The sequence below is a fragment of the Conger conger genome, chromosome 8, assembly GCF_963514075.1.
Source record: "Conger conger chromosome 8, fConCon1.1, whole genome shotgun sequence".
Lineage (NCBI taxonomy): Eukaryota > Metazoa > Chordata > Actinopteri > Anguilliformes > Congridae > Conger > Conger conger.
Window position 1 is genome coordinate 62,006,090 of NC_083767.1, and position 26,719 is coordinate 62,032,808.

The 26,719-nt window shown below is 44.1% G+C and overlaps 2 protein-coding genes across 2 annotated transcripts in view; both read left to right on the forward strand.

Annotated features, from left to right (window-relative positions):
• The first annotated feature begins 10,797 nt into the window (after positions 1–10,797).
• LOC133134554 (up-regulator of cell proliferation-like) lies at positions 10,798–15,594 on the forward strand. The gene has a single exon (XM_061250755.1). The coding sequence runs from the start codon at positions 10,798–10,800 to the stop codon at positions 15,496–15,498; it is 4,701 nt and encodes a 1,566-aa protein (XP_061106739.1). The 3' UTR covers positions 15,499–15,594.
• A 991-nt stretch (positions 15,595–16,585) lies between these two features.
• The window catches only part of LOC133134555 (uncharacterized), a 97,077-nt gene continuing 86,943 nt past the window's right edge, over positions 16,586–26,719 (forward strand). The window contains exon 1 of the mRNA XM_061250756.1: positions 16,586–16,794. The gene's annotated coding sequence lies outside the window, so the exon portion shown is untranslated. The remainder of the gene's footprint in view (positions 16,795–26,719) is intronic.

The window sequence follows — 26,719 nt, forward strand, 5'->3', positions numbered from 1 at the left end:
GGCCAGCATTTATTCACTAAAATACAAGATTACTAAACTAAATTAAGAATAGTCTATTTGATTCCCGTCCAACCCACTGCAGTCCACTGACTTAGAAAATAGGAATCCTTGGTTCCCTAATACATTATCCTTTAGTACAAGGTGCTTTCGGTCTTTGTGCTGTAACTGTATGATGTTTGGTAGTGTGTGCTGTAACTGTGTGATGTTTGGTAGTGTGTGCTGTAACTGTGTGATGTTTGGTAGTGTGTGCTGTAACTGTGTGATGTTTGGTAGTGTGTGCCGTAACTGTGATTGTAGTTTGTGCTGTAACTGTGATGTTTGGTAGTTTGTGCTGTAACTGTGTAATGTTTGGTAGTGTGTGTGTAACTGTAATGTCTCCCCCAAGGGAGGAGGATGGAGTGCCCCCAGTGCAGGAGGGAATGTGAGCAGAATGACAGGTTCTGCAGTGAATGTGGCTGCAAGCTGCACTCAGCAAAGAGACCTGTCCCAGGTAAGCATAGCAGGCCAGTTAAAAACCAGACTCCCTACTTTTGCTGTTTCAATGCCAAACATGCTGATGCTGTATCTGATTAATGCGCTGATAATTAAAATAAATTAAAAACTCAACTCAAACGTCTCTTTCAAAATATAATGCCACAGTTACTCAGGAGCATCAACAGAGCTCAAAATGCACATTTTCATCCAGAACAATTTCTCGGACTGCTGGAACTGTGTCCATGCAGGCAGAAGTTTCCACCGAAGCACCCCAGTACTCTGGGGTAACTGTGCCATGGTGTTTAGAAAGAGACATTGCTGTTTAATCTTTCAAATGTACATTTTCAGCACACTGATTACCAGAGAAGGAGTGGTCCATAGAGGTCCACTATATCACTGCATCATAAAAAGTTGTGAAATTGAGAAACCTTGTCACATCTCAGTGACACGTTCTGGATGGATAGATAGTACTCTGGGTAGGAGGACACATACACTCACCAACCACTTTATAAGGAACATTTTTACTTTATTACACATACATGTGATTATCTACAGGGCGGTCTGTAGCGTAGTGGTCAAGGTAAATGACTGGGACAGGCAAGGTCAGGGATTCAAATCCCAGTATAGCCACAATAAGATACGCACAGTTGTTGGGCCCTTGAGCAAGGCCCTTAACCCTGCATTGCTCCAGGGGAGGATTGTCTCCTGCTTAGTCTAATCAACTGTACGTCAAAAGGTACTGTCAAAAGCCAAAGGCATTTGGCAGACGCTCTTATCCAGGGCGACGTACAACCCGTGCATACCCATAACCAGGGATAAGTTCGCTGAAAGACCCTAGAGGGAAGTACAATTTGAACTGCTACCTGTACAACAAAGATAAGGACGAGGGCCAATTTTTTTTTTTCTTTTTTTCTTTTTTTTTTTAAACAAGAAACAAACAAACAGAGCAAAAGTGACCAAAGTTAACTATCAAAACACTGCTTACCTAGCCAACTAAAAAATACCGATACACAAAGCAAGTCACAGAGACAACAATTAAGGTTCACAGGGAGGTAGGGAGGGATGGGGAGAGGTGCTGCTTGAAGAGGTGTGTCTTCAGCTTGCGTTTGAAGGTGGGGAGAGATTCTACAGTTCTGACCTCAACGGGGAGTTTGTTCCACCACCGTGGAGCCAGAACAGACAGCAGTCGTGAGCGTGAGGTGGAGGTTCGGAGAGGGGGAGGTGCCAAGCGGCCTGTGGAGGCTGAACGAAGAGGTCTGGCAGGGGTGTAGGGTCTGATGATTTTTTGTAGATAAGCTGGGGAAGACCCCTTAACTGCTTGGAAGGCTAGCACCAATGTTTTGAATTTGATGCGAGCCATGACAGGCAGCCAGTGGAGGGTAGTAAGCAGGGGGGTGACGTGCGAGTATTTGGGAAGGTTGAAGACCAGACGAGCTGCTGGTTGAATTCATAAATGGTAAAAACACTTTTGGCATACTTTTCTTGGAAGGGGTTTACGGCATTTCTTCCACAGCTAGACTTTCTGAGAGAGATATATATATAGAGAGAGATAAGGCCTTTGCCTTAAAGCAAAGGTCAGGTTGACAATGATGAGTAGAACTGATCTAAACAGAGTTACTACAGTGAATTGAGCACTTTACTCTTCAATGAGTTAGACTAAAATGGCCAGCATTTATTCACTAAAATACAAGATTACTAAACTAAATTAAGAATAGTCTATTTGATTCCCGTCCAACCCACTGCAGTCCACTGACTTAGAAAATAGGAATCCTTGGTTCCCTAATACATTATCCTTTAGTACAAGGTGCTTTCGGTCTTTGTGCTGTAACTGTATGATGTTTGGTAGTGTGTGCTGTAACTGTGTGATGTTTGGTAGTGTGTGCTGTAACTGTGTGATGTTTGGTAGTGTGTGCTGTAACTGTGTGATGTTTGGTAGTGTGTGCCGTAACTGTGATTGTAGTTTGTGCTGTAACTGTGATGTTTGGTAGTTTGTGCTGTAACTGTGTAATGTTTGGTAGTGTGTGTGTAACTGTAATGTCTCCCCCAAGGGAGGAGGATGGAGTGCCCCCAGTGCAGGAGGGAATGTGAGCAGAATGACAGGTTCTGCAGTGAATGTGGCTGCAAGCTGCACTCAGCAAAGAGACCTGTCCCAGGTAAGCATAGCAGGCCAGTTAAAAACCAGACTCCCTACTTTTGCTGTTTCAATGCCAAACATGCTGATGCTGTATCTGATTAATGCGCTGATAATTAAAATAAATTAAAAACTCAACTCAAACGTCTCTTTCAAAATATAATGCCACAGTTACTCAGGAGCATCAACAGAGCTCAAAATGCACATTTTCATCCAGAACAATTTCTCGGACTGCTGGAACTGTGTCCATGCAGGCAGAAGTTTCCACCGAAGCACCCCAGTACTCTGGGGTAACTGTGCCATGGTGTTTAGAAAGAGACATTGCTGTTTAATCTTTCAAATGTACATTTTCAGCACACTGATTACCAGAGAAGGAGTGGTCCATAGAGGTCCACTATATCACTGCATCATAAAAAGTTGTGAAATTGAGAAACCTTGTCACATCTCAGTGACACGTTCTGGATGGATAGATAGTACTCTGGGTAGGAGGACACATACACTCACCAACCACTTTATAAGGAACATTTTTACTTTATTACACATACATGTGATTATCTACAGGGCGGTCTGTAGCGTAGTGGTCAAGGTAAATGACTGGGACAGGCAAGGTCAGGGATTCAAATCCCAGTATAGCCACAATAAGATACGCACAGTTGTTGGGCCCTTGAGCAAGGCCCTTAACCCTGCATTGCTCCAGGGGAGGATTGTCTCCTGCTTAGTCTAATCAACTGTACGTCAAAAGGTACTGTCAAAAGCCAAAGGCATTTGGCAGACGCTCTTATCCAGGGCGACGTACAACCCGTGCATACCCATAACCAGGGATAAGTTCGCTGAAAGACCCTAGAGGGAAGTACAATTTCAACTTCTACCTGCACAACAAAGATCAGGACCAGGGCCCATTTGATTTATTATTATTGATTTTTTTTTTTTTTTAATCGCAACACGCAATGTATGCGCAGCACGCAAATGTATGAACAAACCCCTTAAATAGCCAAACACTGCTTACCTAGCCAAACTAAAACATCCTGATACACAGAAAGTAAATAATTTATATTAATATAGACTAAATATAGTTTGTATGCCTGCCTATCTAAACATTACATGACATAAACAAGAAAATAATAAATTGCACACAATGTATTGAGTATTTATTATTAGTTTAGGCTACTACTAATGCAACATCGTTCTATTTCCAGCAAATTATTATTATTATTTTTTTTAAACGAACAAAACAAAAACAAAAACAAAAAAATACTTGATCCCGGAACTCAGGGGACTGAAGATTGTCCTGAGCATCTTGGGATACTGGTCACAGTAATGTACCGGTAATGGACACCATAAGACTTTTACTATGCTGTATTTGCTAATACTAATACTTTTTCACATAGTGCTTTCTGTACCTGGGGAGATTCGCACTACCCAGCCGTCAATCAGCCGTTTTGGAGCAAAGCCCTGGAGCAAGTTTGCATCTGGCTACAAAGCAGTGCTGTCAAACCTGCAGCAGGGAATGGATTGCACTGCCACCGTCTCCATGGAGATTAAAAGTGGGGTGGAGAGTGACACCAGGTCCGAAACCAGCAAGAGTAAGTTATCCTCTTTCCTGTTATACCACGGTTCCCAAACAAAAACACATTTGGTGCCCAGTGTGGGGCTGTGACTTGCATACAGCGGAAGGAGACCTTTCATACAAGGCTTTGGTGTACAGTCCTGGGGCCATTTTACAGAAACGTCTCATCTTAAGTGCAAAGTTATGAGTGGATTCTTCACAAATTCGTGTCACAGAAGCAAATCTTAAGGCTGTGGTAGGCAATTTATTTTGGTAATATTTTGGTAAATATACAGCTAGAAAAAAAAACTCTGATATCTGTGACTGTCCCAGGACAGATTTTCAGGGACTTCCGTTTTTCATCACTCCCGATAGTTATCATCCCATGAGGGCAGCTCTCAGCCAGCAGACTATCAAAATAGTGGCGCCCCTCCCCGAGAGGCTGACAGGAGAGGAGGGGCTGGGTTTTTCGCCGCTGTATACATTCTAAATCTTTCTTCCGCCCAGATTCTGCTCACGCCCAAAGATTGCCTACCGCAGCATTAACTAACTAATAGGAATCTTATCTTATTTGACTGGGACCCGCAAGGTCAGTGGTTCGATTCCCGGTGCAGCCACAATAAGATCCGCACAGCCATTGGGCCCTTGAGCAAGGCCCCTCACCCTGCATTGTCTAATCAACTGTACGTCGCTCTGGATAAGAGCGTCTGCCAAATGCTATTAATGTAATGTAATGTACTCGATCCAATCTTATCCCAGGATAGGGAATCTGAAATACACGATCCAAAATCGATGATCAACTTTCATGTCTGTTATCTAACAACTGACAGGTTTTTTTCATCTTGCGCTCAGCCGTCTCGTCTCATGCCCGTTGCCGTGCTTCCGAGGCGCCCGAGGTGCTTATTGTGCTGCGATCAACTAACCCTGCCAAGTCCCTCCCTCTGGAGCAGCGAGCCAATTAGTGCTGCCCCACCTGAGCCTCTCTCAGGTATACCTTACTAAAGTTGTTTACTTTTCTACGTGTGTTCCCCGAACTATCACTGAGGCTGTTGCTTAAGGGATAGCTTCTACGTGCGACGTTACTAGCCCATCGACTCCATGCAGCGACTGTGTGACTGCGTTATGAGAGAAATGAGTGTTATTTATGAATGAAACACTGCAAGAATACTTAAAAATATTGCATTTATCATGACTGGTGGGACCGTTTTAATAGAATTAAAAATTTACGAACTGAATTATCCAAGCGTATATATAATTTTCGCCAAATTATATATACGGTTAGTGATACGATTTGTGGCTACGCCATCTAGCAATATGCATTCTTTGGCATGTTATGTTTTATTTACATTATTTTAATATCTTTGTCGTAGTGCCTTAAATGACTTTGCAATCAGGGTTGATTTGGCAGAAGCACCATCACATTACTGGTGTAACTCACTATTTTCTCTGATTAGCTGACATTTTCAATAAAAGCGCACCAACAAGCAAACCGCACCGACACGAAAAAAAAAAAAAAAAAAAAAAAATTACATAAGATATGGCGAAAAAGAAACAAAGAATGAAGCGGTCCCACGGCTTCACAGCAAACGAAATGGAGATATTGTTAGACGTGGCGCTGAATAAAGAAGCAGTATTTTCCAGTTTTAGGACTACGGTGTCCAAGAAGACAAGGAAAAAACTAAACATCGCTCCAACACACAGAGAGAGTGGGAAATCGTCAGTTTTTGGATATGATTTAATTTTATTATTAGCATGAAAACAGTGCCATTAATGTGGTATTTTTGTAATATTATAAGCCAACTACAACTGTAGAATTATTAGTGTAGCTACATATTGCTGAACAGATTGAGATGTAACGAAGAGCAACAGCTGATTTCACAGGCTTGCGGTCGTAACAGTGGTGGCCGCTAGCCGAGTGAGCTGACAACATCGCTAAGGTATAGCTAAGAGTGGTCCCAGACCAACCTTACAAAAGTACGATGTACAGAAGGTATACTTAGCTCAGAACGTTTCGGGAAATACGCTGAAACGTAGGTAGAACTTGGAGCTCAGAGCTCAGAGCGCTTTTTGTTGCTAGGTTACGGTCGTCGTGTCATCTTCGTTATTAATACAAATAACCTAACCGAAATAACGACATAACGACAACTGTAAACATGAATACCAGAAACAAAATCCTCGCAATTGCTCTAGCGGCGGATCTCAATGAAGATCCCGCTGTCAGGAGAAGGGCTAGAAGTGTGTGGGTGTTAAGATAATGCTAACTGACAGTTAGTTAGTTAGCTGACTTCTTTATGGTCACTAGCTAACTATCACGACCAAAACATAAAGAACAAAGCCTAGAGAGATGTCTCTGCTTTTTGTAGTTATGCTAGCTAGTTAACATAACTACAAGGTAAACAGCAAGCTAACAAGATCATACGAACTGACAGTTGGCTAAACTCTGACAGTAGCTAGCGTTAGCTAACTACAACAAGCAGAGACAAAGCCGAGAGGTACAACTTACGAACGACAGAGCGTCAAGAAGGCTTCGGGAAACGCACCCCAGAACACAAACTAATTTATGAGTATAACGTAGCCGCCGATTAAAATGTACCATTTCAAAAGTAACCAAATAAAAGAACAATCGTATTAATCAGCCAGCTAGCTAATAAGTGACTATTCTAGCTAGCTAGTTAGTGCATGGCTAACAATGACATTACATTACATTACATTATTGGCATTTGGCAGACGCTCTTATCCAGAGCGACGTACAACAAAGTGCATACCCAACCAGGGATAAGTTCGCTGAAAGACCCGGAAGTACAATTTCAACTGCTACCTGTACAACAAAGATAAGGACGAGGGCCAATTTTTTTTTTTTTTTTTTTTTAAACAAAGAAACAAACAGCAAAAGTGACCAAAGATCACTATCCAAACACTGCTTACCTAGCTAACTAAAAATACCGATACCCAAGTCAGAGACAACAATTAAGGTTCACAGGGAGGTAGGGAGGGATGGGGAGAGGTGCTGCTTGAAGAGGTGTGTCTTCAGCTTGCGCTTGAAGGTGGGGAGAGATTCTTCAGTTCTGACCTCAACGGGGAGTTCGTTCCACCACCGTGGAGCCAGAACAGACAGTAGTCGTGAGCGTGAGATGGAGGTTCGGAGAGGGGGAGGTGCCAAGCGGCCTGTGGATGCTGAACGAAGAGGTCTGGCAGGGGTGTAGGGTCTGATGATTGGTTGCTGATAAGCCGGGGAAGACCCCTTAACTGCTTGGAAGGCTAGCACCAATGTTTTGAATTTGATGCGAGCCATGACAGCCAGCCAGTGGAGGGAAGTAAGCAGGGGGGTGACGTGTGAGTATTTGGGAAGGTTGAAGACCAGACGAGCTGCTGCATTCTGGATAAGTTGGAGGGGCCTGATGGCGGACGCTGGGAGGCCAGCCAAGAGGGAATTGCAGTAGTCTGCTGTCCAGCACCACGCCAAGGTTTCTTGCACTGGGTGATGGCGTGAGTTAGGTCATAAACTTGGTTGTCCTGAAGTTAGGACATTTTGTTTAGGAATTTGGCAAGTTATGTGGCCGCTGTAACACTTCTCCTATCTGGAGTTAGGATAGGAAGATAGACATAGGAACGTTTGTTCTGTAATGGCTGTTTTCTTAAACAGGACGTGCGTTCAACGCAGCGAACATCCACGGCAAAGTATGTTTGTAGAAAACAGTTACCTGTCTATCTTATTCGTTGCTTACCTGTGATTTATTTTTATAGGTAAAAACTAATATTACAGTGATTAAAGCCTATTATAACAGTCAAATAACTGTCCACTTTTTCACGTAAGGACCAACTGAATTTACCATGGTTACTATACAGATGAGATTGTAGGGGTCCTCGCACTGGGCTCCAAATTATGTAGGGTCCTCGCACGGGCCGCCAGATAACGTAGGGATTTTACTCTTTACGAAACCGGGGCCCCAGGACTGTACCAGTCTTCGAAAGACTGCTTTAACTCGGCTCTCATGTCTATGTGATTCCAAAACGGACACCGGGGTTTAATAAAATATATTTATTAAACATGTACAAACACAGAACAGATAAACTAACGAAAATTACATTTACATTTACATTTTAGTCATTTGGCAGACGCTTTTAGTCCAAAGCGACTTACAAGTGCATAGGTTCTACCATAAGTCAAAGCATCACATCCAGAAACTAGCAAAATACACATGAATGCTGTTCTAAACATAGTTGTCATCAGAAGTGCTTTTTTTTTTTTTTTTTTTGGGGGGGGTTAGACAAGGATAGGGATATCAGAAAGGAGGGGCAGGGGAAATCAGGAGGGAGGACTAAGTTAGAGTTTGAAAAGGTGGGTTTTGAAATAGGGGGAGGGATTCTGCTGTTCTGACAGTGGTAGGCAAGTCATTCCACCACTGAGGAACCAGAACGGAAAACAGGCGTGAACGTGCAGCTCGACCGCCAGGTGCACGTAGAGAGGGAACCGTAAGGCGACCAGAGCTGGCAGACCGGAGTGGTCTAGCTGGGGAGTAGGGAGTGATCAGGGATTGTATGTAAGGTGGGGCAGTCCCCTTAGCAGCCTGAAATGCCAACACTAGGGCCTTGAAACGGATGCGTGCAGCAATAGGAAGCCAGTGGAGGCCAATGAGAAACGGGGTGACATGAGCCGACCTGGGCTGACTGGTGATCAGGCAGGCTGCAGCATTCTGGACCAGCTGGAGGGGCTTGATGGCACACGCTGGGAAACCGGCTAGGAGGGAGTTGCAGTAATCCAGGCGGGAAATGACGAGCGCCTGGACTAGGAGCTGGGTGGCTTTCTCAGTCAGGAGATGACGGATACGGCGTATATTATACAGAAAGAACCTGCAGGTTCTGGCAGTGGAGGATACTTGCGGAGCCAGGGTGAGGCAGTTATCAAGAGTCACCCCAAGATTCTTTGCCGTACGGGAGGAGGAAACTACAAAGTCCTCAACAGTCAATGAGAGGTTGATTGACGGAGAGGACTTAGCAGGGATGTAGAGAAGCTCAGGTTTGACAAGGTTGAGCTTCAGGTGATGGGAAGTCATCCACGCAGAGATATCAGCCAAGCAGGCAGAGATCCGTGTGGTGATTTGGGTGTCGGGGGGGAAGGAAATGAAGAGTTGGGTGTCATCAGCGTAGGAATGATAAGAAAAGCCGTGGGAAGAGATAACAGAACCAAGAGAAATGGTGTATAGCGAGAAGAGGAGAGGCCCAAGAACCGAGCCCTGCGGGACTTCCAGTTCGTAGGGGGTGAGGGTCGGAGACTGAGCCCCTCCACAAGTCACCTGGTAGGAGCGACCAGAGAGGTAGGAGGAAAACCAAGTGAGTGCAGAACCTGTGACACCCATCCCAGACAGCGATGAGAGCAGAATCTCATGGTTGACTGTATTGAAGGCGGCCGACAGGTCGAGGAAGATGAGGACAGAGGAGAGGGATTTTGCTTTAGCAGAGTGGATATTTGAGTTGGATGAAACCGTAGTCGACAGAACCCTTGACACTGTAATCGTCATGTAGTGTCCAAGCTACTGGCCACAGTCTGCTGAATAATACAGGAAATCAGGAAGGCAGCAAATAATTTCATGACACTGTATATGGCTGTGGCAATCCCTGTAATACTCTCAAATATCATAGATTATAAGCACTCTGCAGGTCTATGGAAATATATTTAGAGCCAGTGTTTTATCTCCTGTATTGCATATGATTAACAAGATGGCACTGGTGAAAATGAGTACATTTCACACAATTTGCTGTTTTGCAGGTTTGGTGAGAGACTTTGACAATCATCTTTTCTCTTTGTGAACACATTTTATCAACAGAGTCATTGTACAATTTACAATTGCATGCATTCTTGTGTTTGGGAGACTGGGCCCTTGACAGGATGTGAAAAGTGTCGGTGCCTTGCATGGCAGCCAATTGCGGTTGGTGTGTGAGAGTGTGTATGAATGGGTGAATGAGACGCATAAATTGTACAGTGCTTTGGATGAAGGCGCTTTGGATAAAGGTTGATGGTTTAATGCCAACCATCAACCATTTACCATTTAATCAGACATTTGCTGTCTCTTAATACAAATATGTTTTCATGTAGAGCTTTCTGAAGCTGGGAAAGTGACTGCTCATCCCAGGCGCAGGCGGAGCAGCATGGAATGGACTATTCCCAATTTCCGGGCAGAACCCTGTCCTGCCTCTGCCACCTCTAAGGCACTGAGTGACAGCATCTCCAAAACCTCCAGCACAAGTAAGCGCTCCCCTCTCCTGTAAAACGGTGGTTCCAAAATCTTTCATCCAATGATACACTTAAAGTATGGAATTTAAATGTTAAGGAACTTTTCTAGTGTATGCGCAGACCCCTCCAAATCCCAACCCTGCCAGTGCTGACTGTGCCCGGGATCCCTGCAGGTCCATAACTGGCAGGAGCATCTCCCAGGGATAGGGAGGATTCAGTCTCCCAGGGATAGGGAGGAATTAGTCTGCCAGGATGTTTACTCGAGTGGGCCATGACGGACTTTGATAAAAAGTACAACTCACACTCTTGGTAGTGTTTTCGTGGTATGGATTAGTACATGCTGGTTGTCTTATGGTTTTTTCTACGTATAGTACTGTGCATACAGGATAATTACTAATGCAGCTTTCATCCCCAATGACAGGAACCAGTCTGGAGGAGCTGCTGAGTGACCTGGGACTGGAACACCACCTGAAGAACAAGCTGACTCTGAGCCAGGTGCTGCAGATTGATGGAGAGACATTATCTGATGAAAGCATCCAGTCTCTGAAAGCTCTGCCATGGTGTTTGCTGAGGAAGCTGATGATGGTGAATGTGACTGCTAGGAGTGTGAGGTGCACCTCCAAACAAGACAGAGCTTTGAAGGACTGGGAAAGGTCACTGGATACCCAGTACAATCCACAACTCAACAGCAACAGAGTCAACCCCCTGGACGTCATAACTGCTGTTTTACTTTGTTCCGATGGCTTTCTCCAGCAGGAGATGGTTTTGAAAATGTCCATGTGCCAGTTCTCTGTGCCTCTGCTGCTTCCTACATGTGATACCCAGCAGTGCACTTTAATGCTGTGGGCCATGAGGGATATTGTGAAAAACTTTAAGCCACACTCATTGGTGGACTCAAGAGGGTTTGTGGAGGAGAGCATTGTTCTCTCTGACCTTCCCATGGTCTCTTTTGTGAGGCTGGGAAACTGCAGCATATCCAAGTCTCACAGTATGAACCAGGTCCTCAGCAACCCTCAGCAGTACCACAACACCTTTGTTCACAAACACATGGAGTGTGGTGATACCCCAAGGAGGATTTCTAATGGGCTGGTGGAAATCAGCTGGTATCTGCCCTGTGGGAAGGAAGACATTGACATCTTCTCTGAGCCGCTGGCTATAGCTAACCTCCGTGGGGACCTCAGAGACTTTAAAACTCAATATGCTTTCCTCTGTAGCACCTCTGCTGCCATATTTGTGTTTTGTGATGATTTTGGGTCAAAATGCACATTTCTGGACTCCCAGCAACTTCCGGCTCATTGGTTCTTGATCAGCAATTCACAGAGCAAGACCTTCAATAAAGAAGACTTCAGGAGATGTGTTTCTGAGTTACCGCAAGAACCCAGTGACATCATCATTAAGAGTCCACACATGAATGATGCAGAATTCATCAAGGTCCTGTGTTCGGCTATCGCTGGCATTTTAAAGAGAAATGAGGTCAAAATGAGTGTTGAAGGGATGACTGCTGTTGCGCATGAATTTGGGATCCATGTTGATGAAGATTATATCTGCTGTCAGAAGGGCAAGCAGAAGGCTGATGAAATCACAGGAGGAATATCTGATATTCCAAGCTTCAAGGAGAAAGAGCTTCCCTTGCAAGGGACTGTATGGAAACAGCTGGCCAACCTGCAGAGGGAAGAGTGCAGGATGAAAAATGCTGGGGATAAAAACATAGAAATTTACAGGAATGAGCTTGCAGATAAGAAAAAGGAGCTCAGAGCACAGCAGAGAGCTCACAACATCTCAGAGTCCATGTCCCGATTCATCTCTGCGATGTCCAGTTCTACAGAGGAATGCAAGTATTTCCTCAAGTGGATGAGGATCAACCTGGACAACCTCTCACGCAATACCCTTCCACTGCTACAGGCAAAATACAAGGAACAGTGTCAGACGTCATCAGAAAACAAGCAGCTTTTTGTAGAGCTGGACAAGAAGATCTCCAGTTGTTCCTTGGGGACGGAGCACTTCCTGAGGGAAATGGGTCAGCTGTATGAGTCAGCCTGCTCACTCCCTGAAGGCCCCACCTCTCAGATCCAGCGCCTTCCAGGTCTGTGTGCCAAGCTGCTACAGGAGGGCTTTCCTCTGGAGCTGGTGGATGGATATTCCTCCAACATTCCTCTGGAGTGGGTTACACAGGTTCTAAAGGAACTCCATCATCTCACACAGGATAAATGTAAGATCCGGGTGATCACTGTACTGGGGGTGCAGAGCACTGGGAAATCCACGCTCCTGAACACCATGTTTGGGGTCCAGTTTGCTGTCAGTAGTGGCAGGTGCACCAGAGGGGCCTTTATGCTCCTCATCAGAGTGAAAGAGGATTTTAAGAGGCAGCTTGGGTGTGATTACATCATGGTTATTGACACTGAAGGTCTGAAGTCACCAGAGTTGGCCCAGTTGGATGACAGTTATGAGCATGACAATGAACTGGCCACTCTGGTGGTGGGGATGAGTGACATCACAGTCATCAACATCGCCATGGAGAACTGCACAGAGATGAAGGACATCCTGCAGATTGTGGTGCACGCCTTCCTACGCATGAAAGAAGTTGGGAGAAAACCGTGCTGTCAGTTTGTGCACCAGAATGTTCCGGACGTCTCTGCTCATGACAAGAACATGAGGCACAGGAAGCTTCTGCTGGAGCAGCTGAATGAGATGACCCAAGCAGCAGCTAAGATGGAAAAGAAGGGAACCAACGAAACATTTACTGATGTCATGGAGTATGATCCAGAGAGAAACACCTGGTACATCCCTGGGCTCTGGCATGGGAACCCTCCCATGGCACATGTCAATGTTGGCTACAGTAAGTCTGCCAATCTGTTCAAGCGGAGTGTGATTGAGAAGTTTATGGAACAAAAATCTGGAAAAAGCTCCGCACACACAATCAATGAGTTCCTTGAATGGACCACAAGCTTATGGAAAGCAGTGAAGTACGAGAACTTCCTCTTCAGTTTCCGCAACAGCCTTGTGGCTGAAGCTTATGCTCAGCTTTGCACCGAGTTCAACAACTGGGAGTGGGCCTTCAGGAAGATCATGTACTCCTGGCTAGCTCAAGCTGAAATAAGGGTGTCAAACTCAAGAGCAGGAGAGACTCATCCATCCAGTGTTGAGGAATTACTGATCCGCCTGAAAAGTGAGGCCTCTTTAAGACTGACAGGAGAGGAAGAGCAAATTTTGGACAACCTCACTGAATTCTACAAGAGACCAGAGGGACACCTTCACTTGGTAGAGAAGTACAAGGAGGAATTCATCAGCACAGCCAAAACCATCAGGAAAGAGACCGAGAACTCTGTGATAAACAAGCTTGAGGCAGCGGTGGAGATCAGAAAGGGTTTATTCAAGTTAGAGGACATAAAAAAAAACCACACCGCCACAATGGAGCAGAAGGTGCTGGACCTGATTGAGAAATGCAGGAAAAGTGAAGAGCTGTCAGATCAACTGCTGGAGGATGAATTTCAGAAGATGTGGAATGAGACTGTGAAAGAACTGCAGTTCTCTGGCCTGGAAAAACAGGATATTGCTCAAAATATCTACAACCAGCTAAGGGCAAACTTAGGGAGAGAAGGCAGCTCAGTTCATGAAATTCTGTCTACAGTGGGCAATTTGTCTGAATATGGAAAAGAGCCATTGATAGTGTACAGGAAAGATAATGGAGTTCCACAAACCATGCAACAAATGGCTAATCACATCATCGAGTGCAGTAGGCAGTTTGTGGATGAGAAAGTGAGAACCAGGTCTGATTACCATAACACATACATGACAGAATTGTTTCGCATGGCAGACGAAAACATGGACAAGCACTCGAATCTGGAAATATCTGCTGAGTTTCGGGCCAAGTTGAAGATCCACATCTGTGGACATGCAGCTCGAGAGTTTCAAAAAATGCATCTGGATTTTATCCGTGCAAATGACCCCCGTCACTGTCTGGAACAGTTCAAGGAACAGTTCTGCACTGACTTTAAGGACCTGTTCAGTAAGAGAGACCAGTGTCAGAAGAAGGCAGAGGAATTCACCTTCAACTGTCTTCAACCAGCAGTGAAGGAATACATCACCAAGTCTCTGGGCCCTGACCTTGTGGATGAAGTGTTGACAGGGCAGAAAGCCATTGACTTCAGCACTCGAACCTTCTTCCAGTTCTCAATCCTCAAGCAGCTGCTTTCAGAGAATAACTTTAAGGACTTTGTGAGATACATAAATAATTACGACACTTTTGTACAGGACTGGATATTGGAGCAGATGGTTAAGCAGTTCTCGGAGGGAGATGGCCTCAGGAACATTGAGATCATGCACCTGAAGGCAAAGGTTAAAAGAATAAAGGAAGCTATAAAGAACGCACCAATGGAGGCCAGTAAACGACCAGTGGGAAGGGGTAAGGAGGCAGGAAGGGGTGAGGAGGCCCAGAACATTCAGCAGTTCATTCAGGATATCTGTAGTGACCTACAGAAGGAGCTTGTCATCCCTAAAGACCCCCTCAGAGCAGTCCTGGCCTTAAACACTGCCAAGCCAGAAGACTTTTCCTGGTGTCTGGAGGTGCTTGTGGATGAAATGGAGCAGGATTTAACTGCAGAGTTTCAGAAAGGTGGGGATGTGAGGGCCAGGCTGACCTCACTGCCCTTTCAGCCGCAGAAGGAGCTGTTTAACAGGGTGTTTGGCTGTGGGAGGCAATGTCCCTTGTGCAAGGCCCCCTGTGAAGCTGGTGGCAAGAGCCACACAGAGCACTTTGCCTCCATTCACCGTCCTCAGGGGATCGGGGGATACAGACAAATTGGCTCCTGTAAATTAGTGTGTGACATCTGCTCCACCGATGTTGCCAGTGAGAAAAACTTCAGGTCGCCTGAAACAGAGTGGAAACTTCATCCATACAAGGAGTATCAGAGCATTTTCCCTGACTGGCGCATCCAGCCTGACACCAGCATCCAGGCCTCAGACTACTGGAAGTATGTCTTCAAAAAGTTCAAGGAGCAGTTTGCTGAGGAATATAAAGCTCAGCCTGCTGACATTCCCCCCCAATGGGGAGACATTACCCAGGACCAAGCCATGGAAAACCTGGAGGAATCATTCAAGATGAAAACAGGAGATTAAAATAAATGGATCATACATGCCCTGTTTCAGTAGGGCTGATGATGATCTTCTGAGTGGAATTATTATTAAATAGTCTCCTCACACATGCAACTCTTAATGGTTAAGCATACAGCCACAGCCTAGTTCAATGGAATTTAAAATAAGACAAGTCATTTTATAAGGGGACAGTTGAATTAAATCATCACTGAAGTTTGGAAAGAGCAAGAATTCCCGATCACTGATACTGACACTCCTGTGTTTCTTCATCATAATACCATCAGCCAGTTATTATACGTTTAAAATCATATCCATACTTTAATGTGCTTTTACCTCTATCATGACTGATGACCATTTATCTATGCACACTGTCTCTGACTTAGCAGGGCTGATCTTTGTACATTATTCCATTGCTGTGGTGCATAACCAGGGATGGTTACATTTTAACAGTTTGTTTTATGCTGAGACCTTCACCATATGGGCTATATCAAAGAGAATTTACAAAATTATGGGTTTGCACTTTGCTGTACGTCGCTCTGGATAAGAGCGTCTGCCAAATGCCATTAATGTAATGTAATGTTGCGATTGAGCGTTTGGTTCAGTAAGAAGCATAAGGACATGATCTCATTAGAGGGCCCAGCTCACACCATGTGGGGAAAGCACCCTGCTGAATTGCTCTGAGTTTCAGTGCAGCATTATACCCTCACTTTATTAGGAACACCTGTACACCTACCTATTCATGTGATTACCTAATCAGCCAATTGTGTGGCAGCAGTGCATACAATCATGCAGAAACGGGTCAGGAGCTTCAGTTAATGTTCACATCGACCATCAGAATGGGGGAAAATGTGATTAAAGTGATTTAGACCATGGAAGACTAAATAAGTTTTTTAAATTAAGTAAAAACCTAATAATGCTCACTGAGTGTAAGTGCAGGCATCCTGCTCTTTAAACAGACAAAGATGGAGCACTTGTGCCTCACGCAACATGAACAAGCCTTTCAGAGAAATCACATGATCTATAGGACGCCGGTTGCGCCCCACCCCTACAGATCGCGTGGTTTCTCTGAATTTGCATTCACAGAAACCACGCCTTCAAACTTCAGGTGAAAAACAAACCGGAATCTTAGCTCAAGAGCGTGTATCCAGCAAGACCTCATTTAGAATGGTTCTGGAACCCTCCTCGTTATTTCCGTGATACAGTTCTGAGGTGCCCTGCGCACGGTTGAGTCGGCGAAGCGACAGTTGAGGTGCCCTGTACCTGAGTCGGCGAAACGAACTGGGGTGCGTTTCCCGAAGCCTTCTTAACGTTACGTCATTCGTAAGTTGTACCTTAAGCTCTACCTTAACGTTTCAGCGTGTTTCCCGAAACGTTCTTAGCTAAGTATATCTTCGTAAGGTTGGTCTGGACCACTCTTAGCTATACCTTAGCGATGTTGTCAGCTCACTCCCGCTTGTGGTCACCACTGTTACGACCGCAAGCCTCTGAAATCAGCTGTTGCTCTTAGTTGCATCTCAATCTGTTGAGCAATATGTACACTAATAATTCGGTAGTTGTAGTAGGCTAATAAGATTACTAAAATACCAAAGTAATGGCACTATTTTCATGTAAATAATGCATGAGTAAATTCCGAATGTACATTACATTACATTTACATCACAATTAAAATGACTTCCAATCGCTATAGGCCACTAAGTTACCGCAAGGTAAACTAGGTGTGTCCGTAAGCCTGGTGGTGCGCTGTAGAGTTCAGCCTCTTCCCGAGTCTCGGAGCAGATGAGCAGAAGAAACGAGCGTCGAAAAGGGATTTCCCGAGAGCTGCCTTGCTGTTATGCATGGAAAGTTTATTGCTCCTGCCATTTTTTTATTTTTTTTTATTTTTTATTCTAACAAATTGTCAACAAACATACAAATACAGTTCTCATCCTATATAGATAAATCAATATGAAAACAAAATGAATAAGCAAACAAATAAAAATAAAATAAAGAAAAATAAAATACAACTTAAAAAGAAAGGACGCGAGAATGTAGTTCACTTAATTATCTTAAAAATATTGCATACACTCATTGTTCTAATTGCTTTTTTGTTTAGTGAGGAAGAAATAGTTGACAGATATAATTCAAATTCCTTCATAAACACCCAAAATTTTGTTTTTTTGTTTGCAAATTTACACTTGTGAATGTGAAATTTGGCGAGATATTGCTCCTGCCATTACGGCATTGGCTGAACCGAGCTAGATGTCATGCGGGGTGGACGTCGCGGAATTGTCCTGTGGGATTGTGGGAAATGTTGTCTCTACATAGCTAACCAATCATTTTTCATACAAACATCACATTGTCTCTCTTAACCCACCTTAATATTTTCTGTTACCCTATGAAAGCTGAGCTGTCTTAACCCCTCATCTCTGCAATGAGTGAGGCCACCCAGCCTGCAATCACCAAATCAAAACATTTCCCAAAGAAGACGCACACTGCTTGGAAATCAAAATGTTTCCCTGTGATGATGCCCATATCTTGGCCTGCACTCACTAAATCAAAACATTTTGGAATTAATGTCATGACTTTTAAAACGCCTGATCAGGTCGGCCCGTACCGTAGTGGTTAAGGTACATGACTGGGACACGCAAGGTTGGTGGTTCGATCCCCGGTGTAGCCCCAATAAGATCTGCACAGCCGTTGGGCCTTTGCATTGCTCCAGGGGAGGATTGTCTCCTGCTTTGTCTAATCAACTGTACATCACTCTGGATAAGAGCGTCTGCCAAATGCCAATAATATAATGTAATGATGAAGTGTACTCCTTGTACTTTGTGTGCTCTTGTACAGCTCAATATGTTTGAACAGACGCCCAGTTTTAATAACTTAGCTGACTTATTCACTTTAACAGCATTAAAATGATCCTTCAAACATTATGACTTGTTTTTATTATCATTGTAGTACTAAACCGTATTTAAATCAAACTTCATCATAATTCTAAAATAAAAGCATTTTGATCAAACTTCAACATGTTGTAACCTTGTGATGTTTTGGTAGTTTGTGCTGTAACTGTGTGATGTTTGGTAGTGTGTGCTGTAACTGTGTGATGTTTGGTAGTGTGTGCTGTAACTGTGATGTTTGGTAGTTTGTGCTGTAACTGTGATGTTTGGTAGTGTGTGCTATAACTGTGTGATGTTTGGTAGTTTGTGCTGTAACTGTGATGCTTGGTAGTTTGTGCTGTAACTGTGATGTTTGGTAGTTTGTGCTGTAACTGTGATGTTTGGTAGTTTGTGCTGTAACTGTGATGTTTGGTAGTGTGTGCTGTAACTGTGATGTTTGGTACTGTGTGCTGTAACTGTGATGTTTGGTAGTTTGTGCTGTAACTGTGATGCTTGATAGTTTGTGCTGTAACTGTGATGTTTGGTAGTGTGTGCTGTAACTGTGATTTTTGGTAGTTTGTGCTGTAACTGTGTGATGTTTGGTAGTGTGTGCTGTAACTGTGATGTTTGGTAGTTTGTGCTGTAACTGTGTGATGTTTGGTAGTTTGTGCTGCAACTGTGTGATGTTTGGTAGTTTGTGCTGTAACTGTGTGATGTTTGGTAGTGTGTGCTGTAACTGTGTGATGTTTGGTAGTTTGTGCTGTAACTGTGTGATGTTTGGTAGTGTGTGCTGTAACTGTGATGTCTCCCCCAAGGGAGGAGGATGGAGTGTCCCCAGTGCAGGAGGGAATGTGGGCAGAACGACAGGTTCTGCAGTGAATGTGGCTACAATCTGCGCTCTGCCAGGACACCTGTCCCAGGTAAGCATAACAAGCCAGTTTGCAACGATGCCCCCTAGATTAAGCTCATTGCTTAGCTAGCTACCATTATCCCAGCTTGCTAAATTAATGAAAGCACAGGTAATTAATTGAAATTCAACTAAATAGCCTGTTGCTTACTTAAAAGAAAATGACAGTCCACTTCTAATTGAGGTTTATTTTGCTGTAGTGCTCAATTTTTCTAGCAATATGTAAAATTTATTTTTTGGAGGGTGGGTTGGAGTGTCATCATCGACTACAACTGTTATGTAACTGTTATGCTGTTTTTGAAAAAGAGCTGTACCTTTTGCTCATCTTTTATGCATCAAATGAAGACATGGTTATCATTAATGGACATGGATGTCCATAACATCTGCAGCTGACTGTTATGCCACTCGCTGTGTTTTACTGAAGCTGGCTGCTGTGAGACAAAGTTGGTCTTCGTTCATCTTTTTAATCGCAATCCCAAATGTATTCACTGTATTGCAATAGCAAAGGAATTGGCCTTGCTGTTCCAATACTTTGAGAGGGGACTGTATATGGCTGTGGAAATCCCTGTAATGCCCTGTAATTACTCTTGTAGAGGAATCTGCCTACATTGTGATGACTGCTGTTCTGTTTGTGTTTTTGTCCCACTGTGTTAGACTCTGACCAACAGGAAGGGCCTGAGCACCCAGTCAGTGAGAGCCACACACACTCATATGACCACACCCACTCTAATGACCACACCCACTCTGCTGACCACACCCACTCTGACCACACTCACACTGCTGACCACACTCACACTGCTGACCACACCCACTCTGACCACACCCACTCTGACCACACCCACTCTGACCACACCCACTCTGACCACACCCACTCTGATGACCACACCCACTCTGACAACACCCACTCTGATGACCACACACACTCTGATGACCACACCCACTCTGACCACACTCACTCTGATGACCACACTCACTCTAATGAAAACACCCACTCTGATGACCACACCCACTCTGACCACACCCACTCTGATGACCACACCCACTCTGATGACCACACCCACTCTGATGACTACAGCGACTCTGACCACACCCACTCTGACCACACCCACTCTGACACTGCTGACCACACCCACTCTTACAACACACACACTGCTGACCACACCCACTCTGATTATCATGCCCACTCTGACCACACAGGCCCTGGCCCTCCTGAAGTCAAGGAAAAGGTACACCCTGGTCGATCAATCAGTGTTTACTTCTGTACCGCATCAGTTATGCAATTTCCCTTATCAATGAAATTAGATTTCCTAAATTGTAGGTAAAAGGAGGATAAAAGATCGAATCTGATTTACAGGAAACTGTGAAAGAGGAGGAAGAAAAGTCTCAGCAGAGAGACACAATACCTGAGCACATCACATCTTGCATGCCTGTCCCAGGTACACAGGAACTAGTTGTAAACCTTCATATGAAGGGTTGAGGGCCCTTCTTTGGACCTCTCATACCAGGGAGTGTGACTGTGGTCTATCTCTGAACATCTCAGGTACAGATTCTGAGAATCAGGAGGAGACCACAGACAACAGATCCAGTTTGGGCCCAGAACCAGCCCCAGAGAAGACATCCTCATGCCTGGCCCAGTCCCAACCCTCTGCAGACCCAGCTAAGTCAGACCTAAAGAGTGGTTTAGTGGAAACTGGTAACATGGACGGGACTTTGAGTCAGGACACCAAAGACCCTGAGTGTACTGCACAGGAGGAGGAGGTGAGAGTTCTTACACAAACCCCAGAGCAGGGACCAAACTCTAATATTGATAATAAGGAGGCTGATTGTGTGAAAGCTGCCTGAGTACACTGCCTGTGATGTTTTTCACTGAAGGAAACTGAAGACTCAGAGGAGAGAGTGAGTGTGTCTAAAGATGAGGCCATCAGTAAAGGTGAGGACCCCATGCAGAGACCCCTGACTAACTGTATGTTTTACTGGGATAGGAGGGAGTCCTCCAGGGAAAACTGAGTTGCGGGTAGAAGAGGCTCTGGTGGGCCAGTAGGGGGCGCTCTCCCTCTGGATCAAACTGAAATCCAGTGTTCCAGCACATTGATGGGTCCCAGTGTGGGAGATGGGGTGCTGCTCCTGGCCAAATTTAATCATTCCCTAAGTCTCCTTGGCTGCTCAATACCTTGCATTTCTCAACCACTTTAGTTCCCCAGGTTGTCTCAGTCAAATAGAAGTGAGGTTCCAGGTGGTAGATTATGGCATTAGATGTTATTGCTTCTAAGAATGCAGTGTGCTTCCCTTCCACAGACATCACAGTCATGCTGATATCATAATCTTGGCATCTATGAATTCCCTCCTGCAGGCTTTGTCTCTGAAGAGACACCATTGTCCTTTTAGCTGGTTCTTGCCATAAAGGAGTATCCTTCCGCACCTTACCTAGCATCACCCAATCAGGGCAAGCATCCTCCAGCCCCTCTCAGTAAGGTTTGCCATAAGAAAAAGAAAGTGTGTTAGAAGTTGGATTTTTGTAGCAGAAGGATTTTCCTTTTTATTTTGGTGTTGGTTACTTGCTTGTGTGTTTGGGGGCGACATGGCTCAGGCAGTTAGAGCAGCCGTCTGGCAGTCGGAGGGTTGCCGGTTCGATCCCCCGCCCGGGCAGTGTCGAAGTGTCCCTGAGCAAGACACCTAACCCCCAAATGCTCCTGACGAGCTGGTCGGCACCTTGCAAGGCAGCCAATCGCCGTCGGTGTGTGTGAGTGTGTGTATGAATGGGTGAATGGAGAAGCATCAATTGTACAGCGCTTTGGATAAAGGCGCTATATAAATGCCTGCCATTTTCCATTTGCCATTTGCCATTTACTACAACTTCTGAAAACAACCTTGAATCCTGAGCTAATTTTCATGTTTTTCTTATTATCCTCATTTGTTTTTAGATGAAACAGATTTGTGTAATGATAACCTCATCAGGAAATGTCAGGCTTAGGTTTATATGATATTGATGCGTTGATAGGCTGTATTATTTGGAGGAAAATAAGCTTACTAAAAAGATGTGTTCATTACATTACATTATTGGCAATTGGCATTTGGCAGACGCTCTTATCCAGAGCGACGTACAGTTCATTAGACTAAGCAGGAGACAAATGGTAAATGGTTGGCATTTATATAGCGCCTTTATCCAAAGCGCTGTACAATTGATGCTTCTCATTCACCCATTCATACACACACTCACACACCGATGGCATTGTTGCCATTGGCTGCCATGCTCCTTGTCAGGAGCATTTGGGGGTTGGGTGTCTTGCTCAGGGACACTTCACCACAGCCCGGGCGGGGGATCGAACTGGCAACCCTCCAACTGCCAGACGACTGTTCTTACTGCCTGAGCCATGTCGCCCCGACAACTTATTGTGGCTACACTGGGATTCGAACCACCAACCTTGCCTGTCCCAGTCATTTACCTTAACCACTACACTACAGTCTTAAACACTACGCTACAGTCTTAACCACTACGCTACAGGCCGCCCAATGCTGATAGGAGACATTTTCACTTGAGTCTATCTCCAAAACCAAAAGTGTCTACTTGTTTCTAATTCTACTCCACATAGTGGTGGGCGGTTTTGTGTTAGTGAAGGGTTAGTCCGTACAATATGGCAGTGCCCCGGCCGATGGTGATTCAAACCCAGGACCTCTTTGCTGTGAGGCGGCAGTGCTACCCACTGCACCATCCGTGCCGCCCCCATTATAACTTGCCTTAAATAAATAATTGGTTATCCCGTAAGCCTGTTGTTGCATGTCTCATTTTCCTGCTCACGACAAAAATGAGCTGGTCGTAACAATTCATTTTCAATGACCATTAGGGCTGTTTTATGTTTAGTTATTCATGGGCAGTAAGACTCATGGTACAGTCTAAGTGTGCTTCTATTGGGGAGAATGGGGCTGTGACAGGATGTGAAAAGTGTTGGAATTGATGGCACCACAAAAATCGCTCCCTCCCAATATATCTGCTATATATTGTAATATGAGTATTTTCTCACATAGAGCTTTCTCCTTCTGTAGCTGGGAAGGTGACGGTGGAGTCCATGGATGTGCTGTTGTAACACCACAGTAATGCAAACAATGACACTTTTGTCACCTCATCATTTATTTATGAATGGTAATATGTTTTTGTGTAGGGCCTTCTGTACCTGGGAAGTTGGCAGTGGAGTCCCCAGTGGAGTCATCTGCTATCGTCCGATGGGTCCTGTGGATTCTTCATATGCTGGTGGTATTCTTCAGATTTGCAACAAGGAAGCTCCAAGGTCACATCCCAATACCCCCCGGTGTGGCAGTGTGTAACGTAGGAAATCAGGAAGGGGTGAATTGTTTTGCTTTGAAGACCAGGCTTGATATGGTGCTAGATACTATTTAGGGTTTAGGCAAAATAAGCAATAGGTACACTTAGTGGTGGGAAGATGCGAGCTTTGCTAGGCTGAATGGCCTGTTCTCACCGTTATGATATGTTATGTTTTGACATTGTATGTGTGTTTTACGTTGTGTTTTTTAATATTGTTAAGCCTTAATCCTTTCCTCTCTGGCCCCCTAGAAGGCAATGTCAGCCTATTTTGTACTAGTCCTTTCAAAGTGGTTACATTCTTAACTTAAAGAAGAGGCTTGTACCATTCATACATCTGAGATGGAACAAATGTATGTCAGAGGATGTACATACAGTGAAGATAAAATATATATTTTTTAACACTGAATATCTCAATTTCTCAAGGACCAACCCAGAACTACTTTATATTTGTGTACAAACTTGATCTCAATGTGTGTACAAGATTAGGTGAAGATATCTAAAGGCATTCAAATTCCAGATTCCTGAGTTTTCCCAAAACTGCACCCGGATGTCCTCAAGTGTCCAGAAATCTTTCCAAATACAAAACATCAGCATATCTTTTTGTCCAGCCACATGAATGATCAGAAGTTTAAGATGAAATGTCTTCTCAGATGAGCTGTATTTCCTCAAGCCTGGGATGAAAGTTGATCAAAGACCACAGGCCTGTATTTTTGACAGAGGGAGAGAAAGAGGGAGAGAGGACGAGAAAGACAAACACACACACACAAACCGGCACCCACACTTACAGGCTATATTTCGACTCCTTGTTGGCATTGAAAGACTGATCAAGAGGGATAGATAGGGAGGGCCTTGAATTCCACTAGGGACTTGAGAACTTGGAGAATTGTGTGTGTTTATATAAGTTTCAATTGCTGTGATTATACAATTGAGTATAAAACAACAAAATACTGGAATCAGAATGTTTTCAGACTAAGAGAAATGATGGCTCAGATTGAAACCTCCGTCTCTGTTCTCTCCAATAGAGCCCTGTGCCCCTGGGAGGGTGGAAGCCACTGTGAAGAGCATCTCAGTGAGCCTGTGCTGGGAACGACCGGTCAGCATGGAGGGAGTTTCTTATGAGATCCACATCAAGTACAGCTGTGAGGGAGAAGAGCCCAGATTACAGAAATGTGCCCCCAACACCACCACAGCTGTCCTTTCTGATCTGAGACCTGGGGTGGAATATATTTTCAACGTCACTGCAGTTCTTCCAAATGGCAGCTGCAGCAAGACCAGCTCAGTAAGCGTATATACAGGTGAGTCGAGCCCAAACTTTTGCATACCGCTATAATGATCAGTACACAATATCTGACATTTTCTGACCACTATAATTGCCCAGGTTGTTATAGTAGAAGAACCTCGAGTTCTCTGATGACCTACCTGGTGGGGGTCAGGGTCTAGTGCTGTAGCAGCAGTGCTTTTTGTGCCCATGAGAATCTTAATGAGAATATATTTTCAGGGACCCCTTTGTCTGTTACCACTTAGTAAAATTTCAGTGCAAAATGTCACCCTCCATGAATATTATGTGTCTTCACTGTGGAAGTTTCTGATTCCAGAAAAGTCCAATCCGAAGGAGTTTACAGTTTTTTACAATCACTTGGACACTAATTTCAGAAGCTTGAGGTCATTTTCAAAACTGTAGACACAAACCAAATCGCTTGTTCACAATGACACAACTTAACATTCAAAGTATTAGCATTTCAAAATGAAATACATACTTTACATTTGAAAATACTGTCTGGTCATCCATTTCAATGCATTTAACTACCAATGTATCCAACTTCTCAAAATGATAAGTTACATTCCTGGCATTTGACAGATGCTCTTATCCAGAGCAACGTACAGTTGATTGGACTAAGCAGGAGACAATCCCCCCTGGAGCAATGCAGTGTTAAGGGGCTTGTGCAGATCTCATAGTGACTACACCGGGAATCGAACCGCCGACCTTGCAGGTCCCAGTTTAGATCATGAATGTTTAATAAATAAATAAATCAATTGACACCAATTACTTTGGAACATGATCAATTTTCCCACATTATCATTGAATGTAATATTTCATCATCCTTTGTCACAGGGGCTTTCAATTGATTGATTGATTTTACATCGTGCTAAGAGCAGGAGTAAGGATGTGTCTCCACCTGCAACAACATGGAGCAGATAGATGGTCCATGTTCGAATAGAGATCAAGCAGTGAGAGGAGGAGGACGAGGAGGTGGTCAATGGAATTGCAGATGACAAGTACTCCTTCAGAGAGGTGGCCTTGTTTCTCGTCTTAGAGGTGGGGGAGGTTGTCCTGGTGGAGGAGTGTCTTTCACTACAGTTCAGGATTTCTCCCCACTTTGTATCTATAATTTTGTTGCTATGATTCGTTTTTTTACAATTGCTAAAAATGCACCTTTTCAAAACTCTTCATACAACTCTTTCACAATTTCACAAAGACAAGACATGAAACTGAGCTTTATATGCAGGTGTAGACAGGTGCAAACAATTAGCTTGAGAGCAGCATGAGAATGGAAATCAGGTGTGGAGGATTGACAAGTTAACGAGGTAATTAGTAATCGTTAGTAATAAACCTATCCTGCCCTAGCGTTAGTAAATTAGTAATGCACAAGGAACATAAGGTAACATGAACACATGGTTTGAATGGTAGTATTACCCAATCCTGATCTGAAGTTAGTAGATTAGTAAGAAGACAAGGGAAATTGAAACAATTAGGGTGTGAGTGACAGAAAGGGAGAGAGAGAAAGTAGGAATGCAAGGTTTGCAGAAAGACAGGAAAAAGTGTATGCTAAACAATGAACAGAACCACATAACATGAGACAAACATAAATCATGATATAACAAGTTTGCAAAATTATGACAATAAACTATATAACATGACATGGCAAGACTAAGAAATACATGGTAACAAGAACTAAACATGAAACATAACATGACAAGACAATGAAACATAACCAGAAATAAAACATAAAAACATGGCGAGACTAGACTAACATATTATGTGACATGACAATAACGTAACTAAACATGAAACATGACGTGACAAACATGAAACGTGACACATTCACAATTTTCTTTTGTGACCAACGGAGGACAATTAATAAACCAGCGGCAGACGACCTGAGGGCT

What these genes read in the sequence shown, in the direction of transcription:
- LOC133134554 (XM_061250755.1), top strand. Translation starts at nt 10,798, where the DNA reads ATGACAGGAACCAGTCTGGAGGAGCTGCTGAGTGACCTGGGACTGGAA.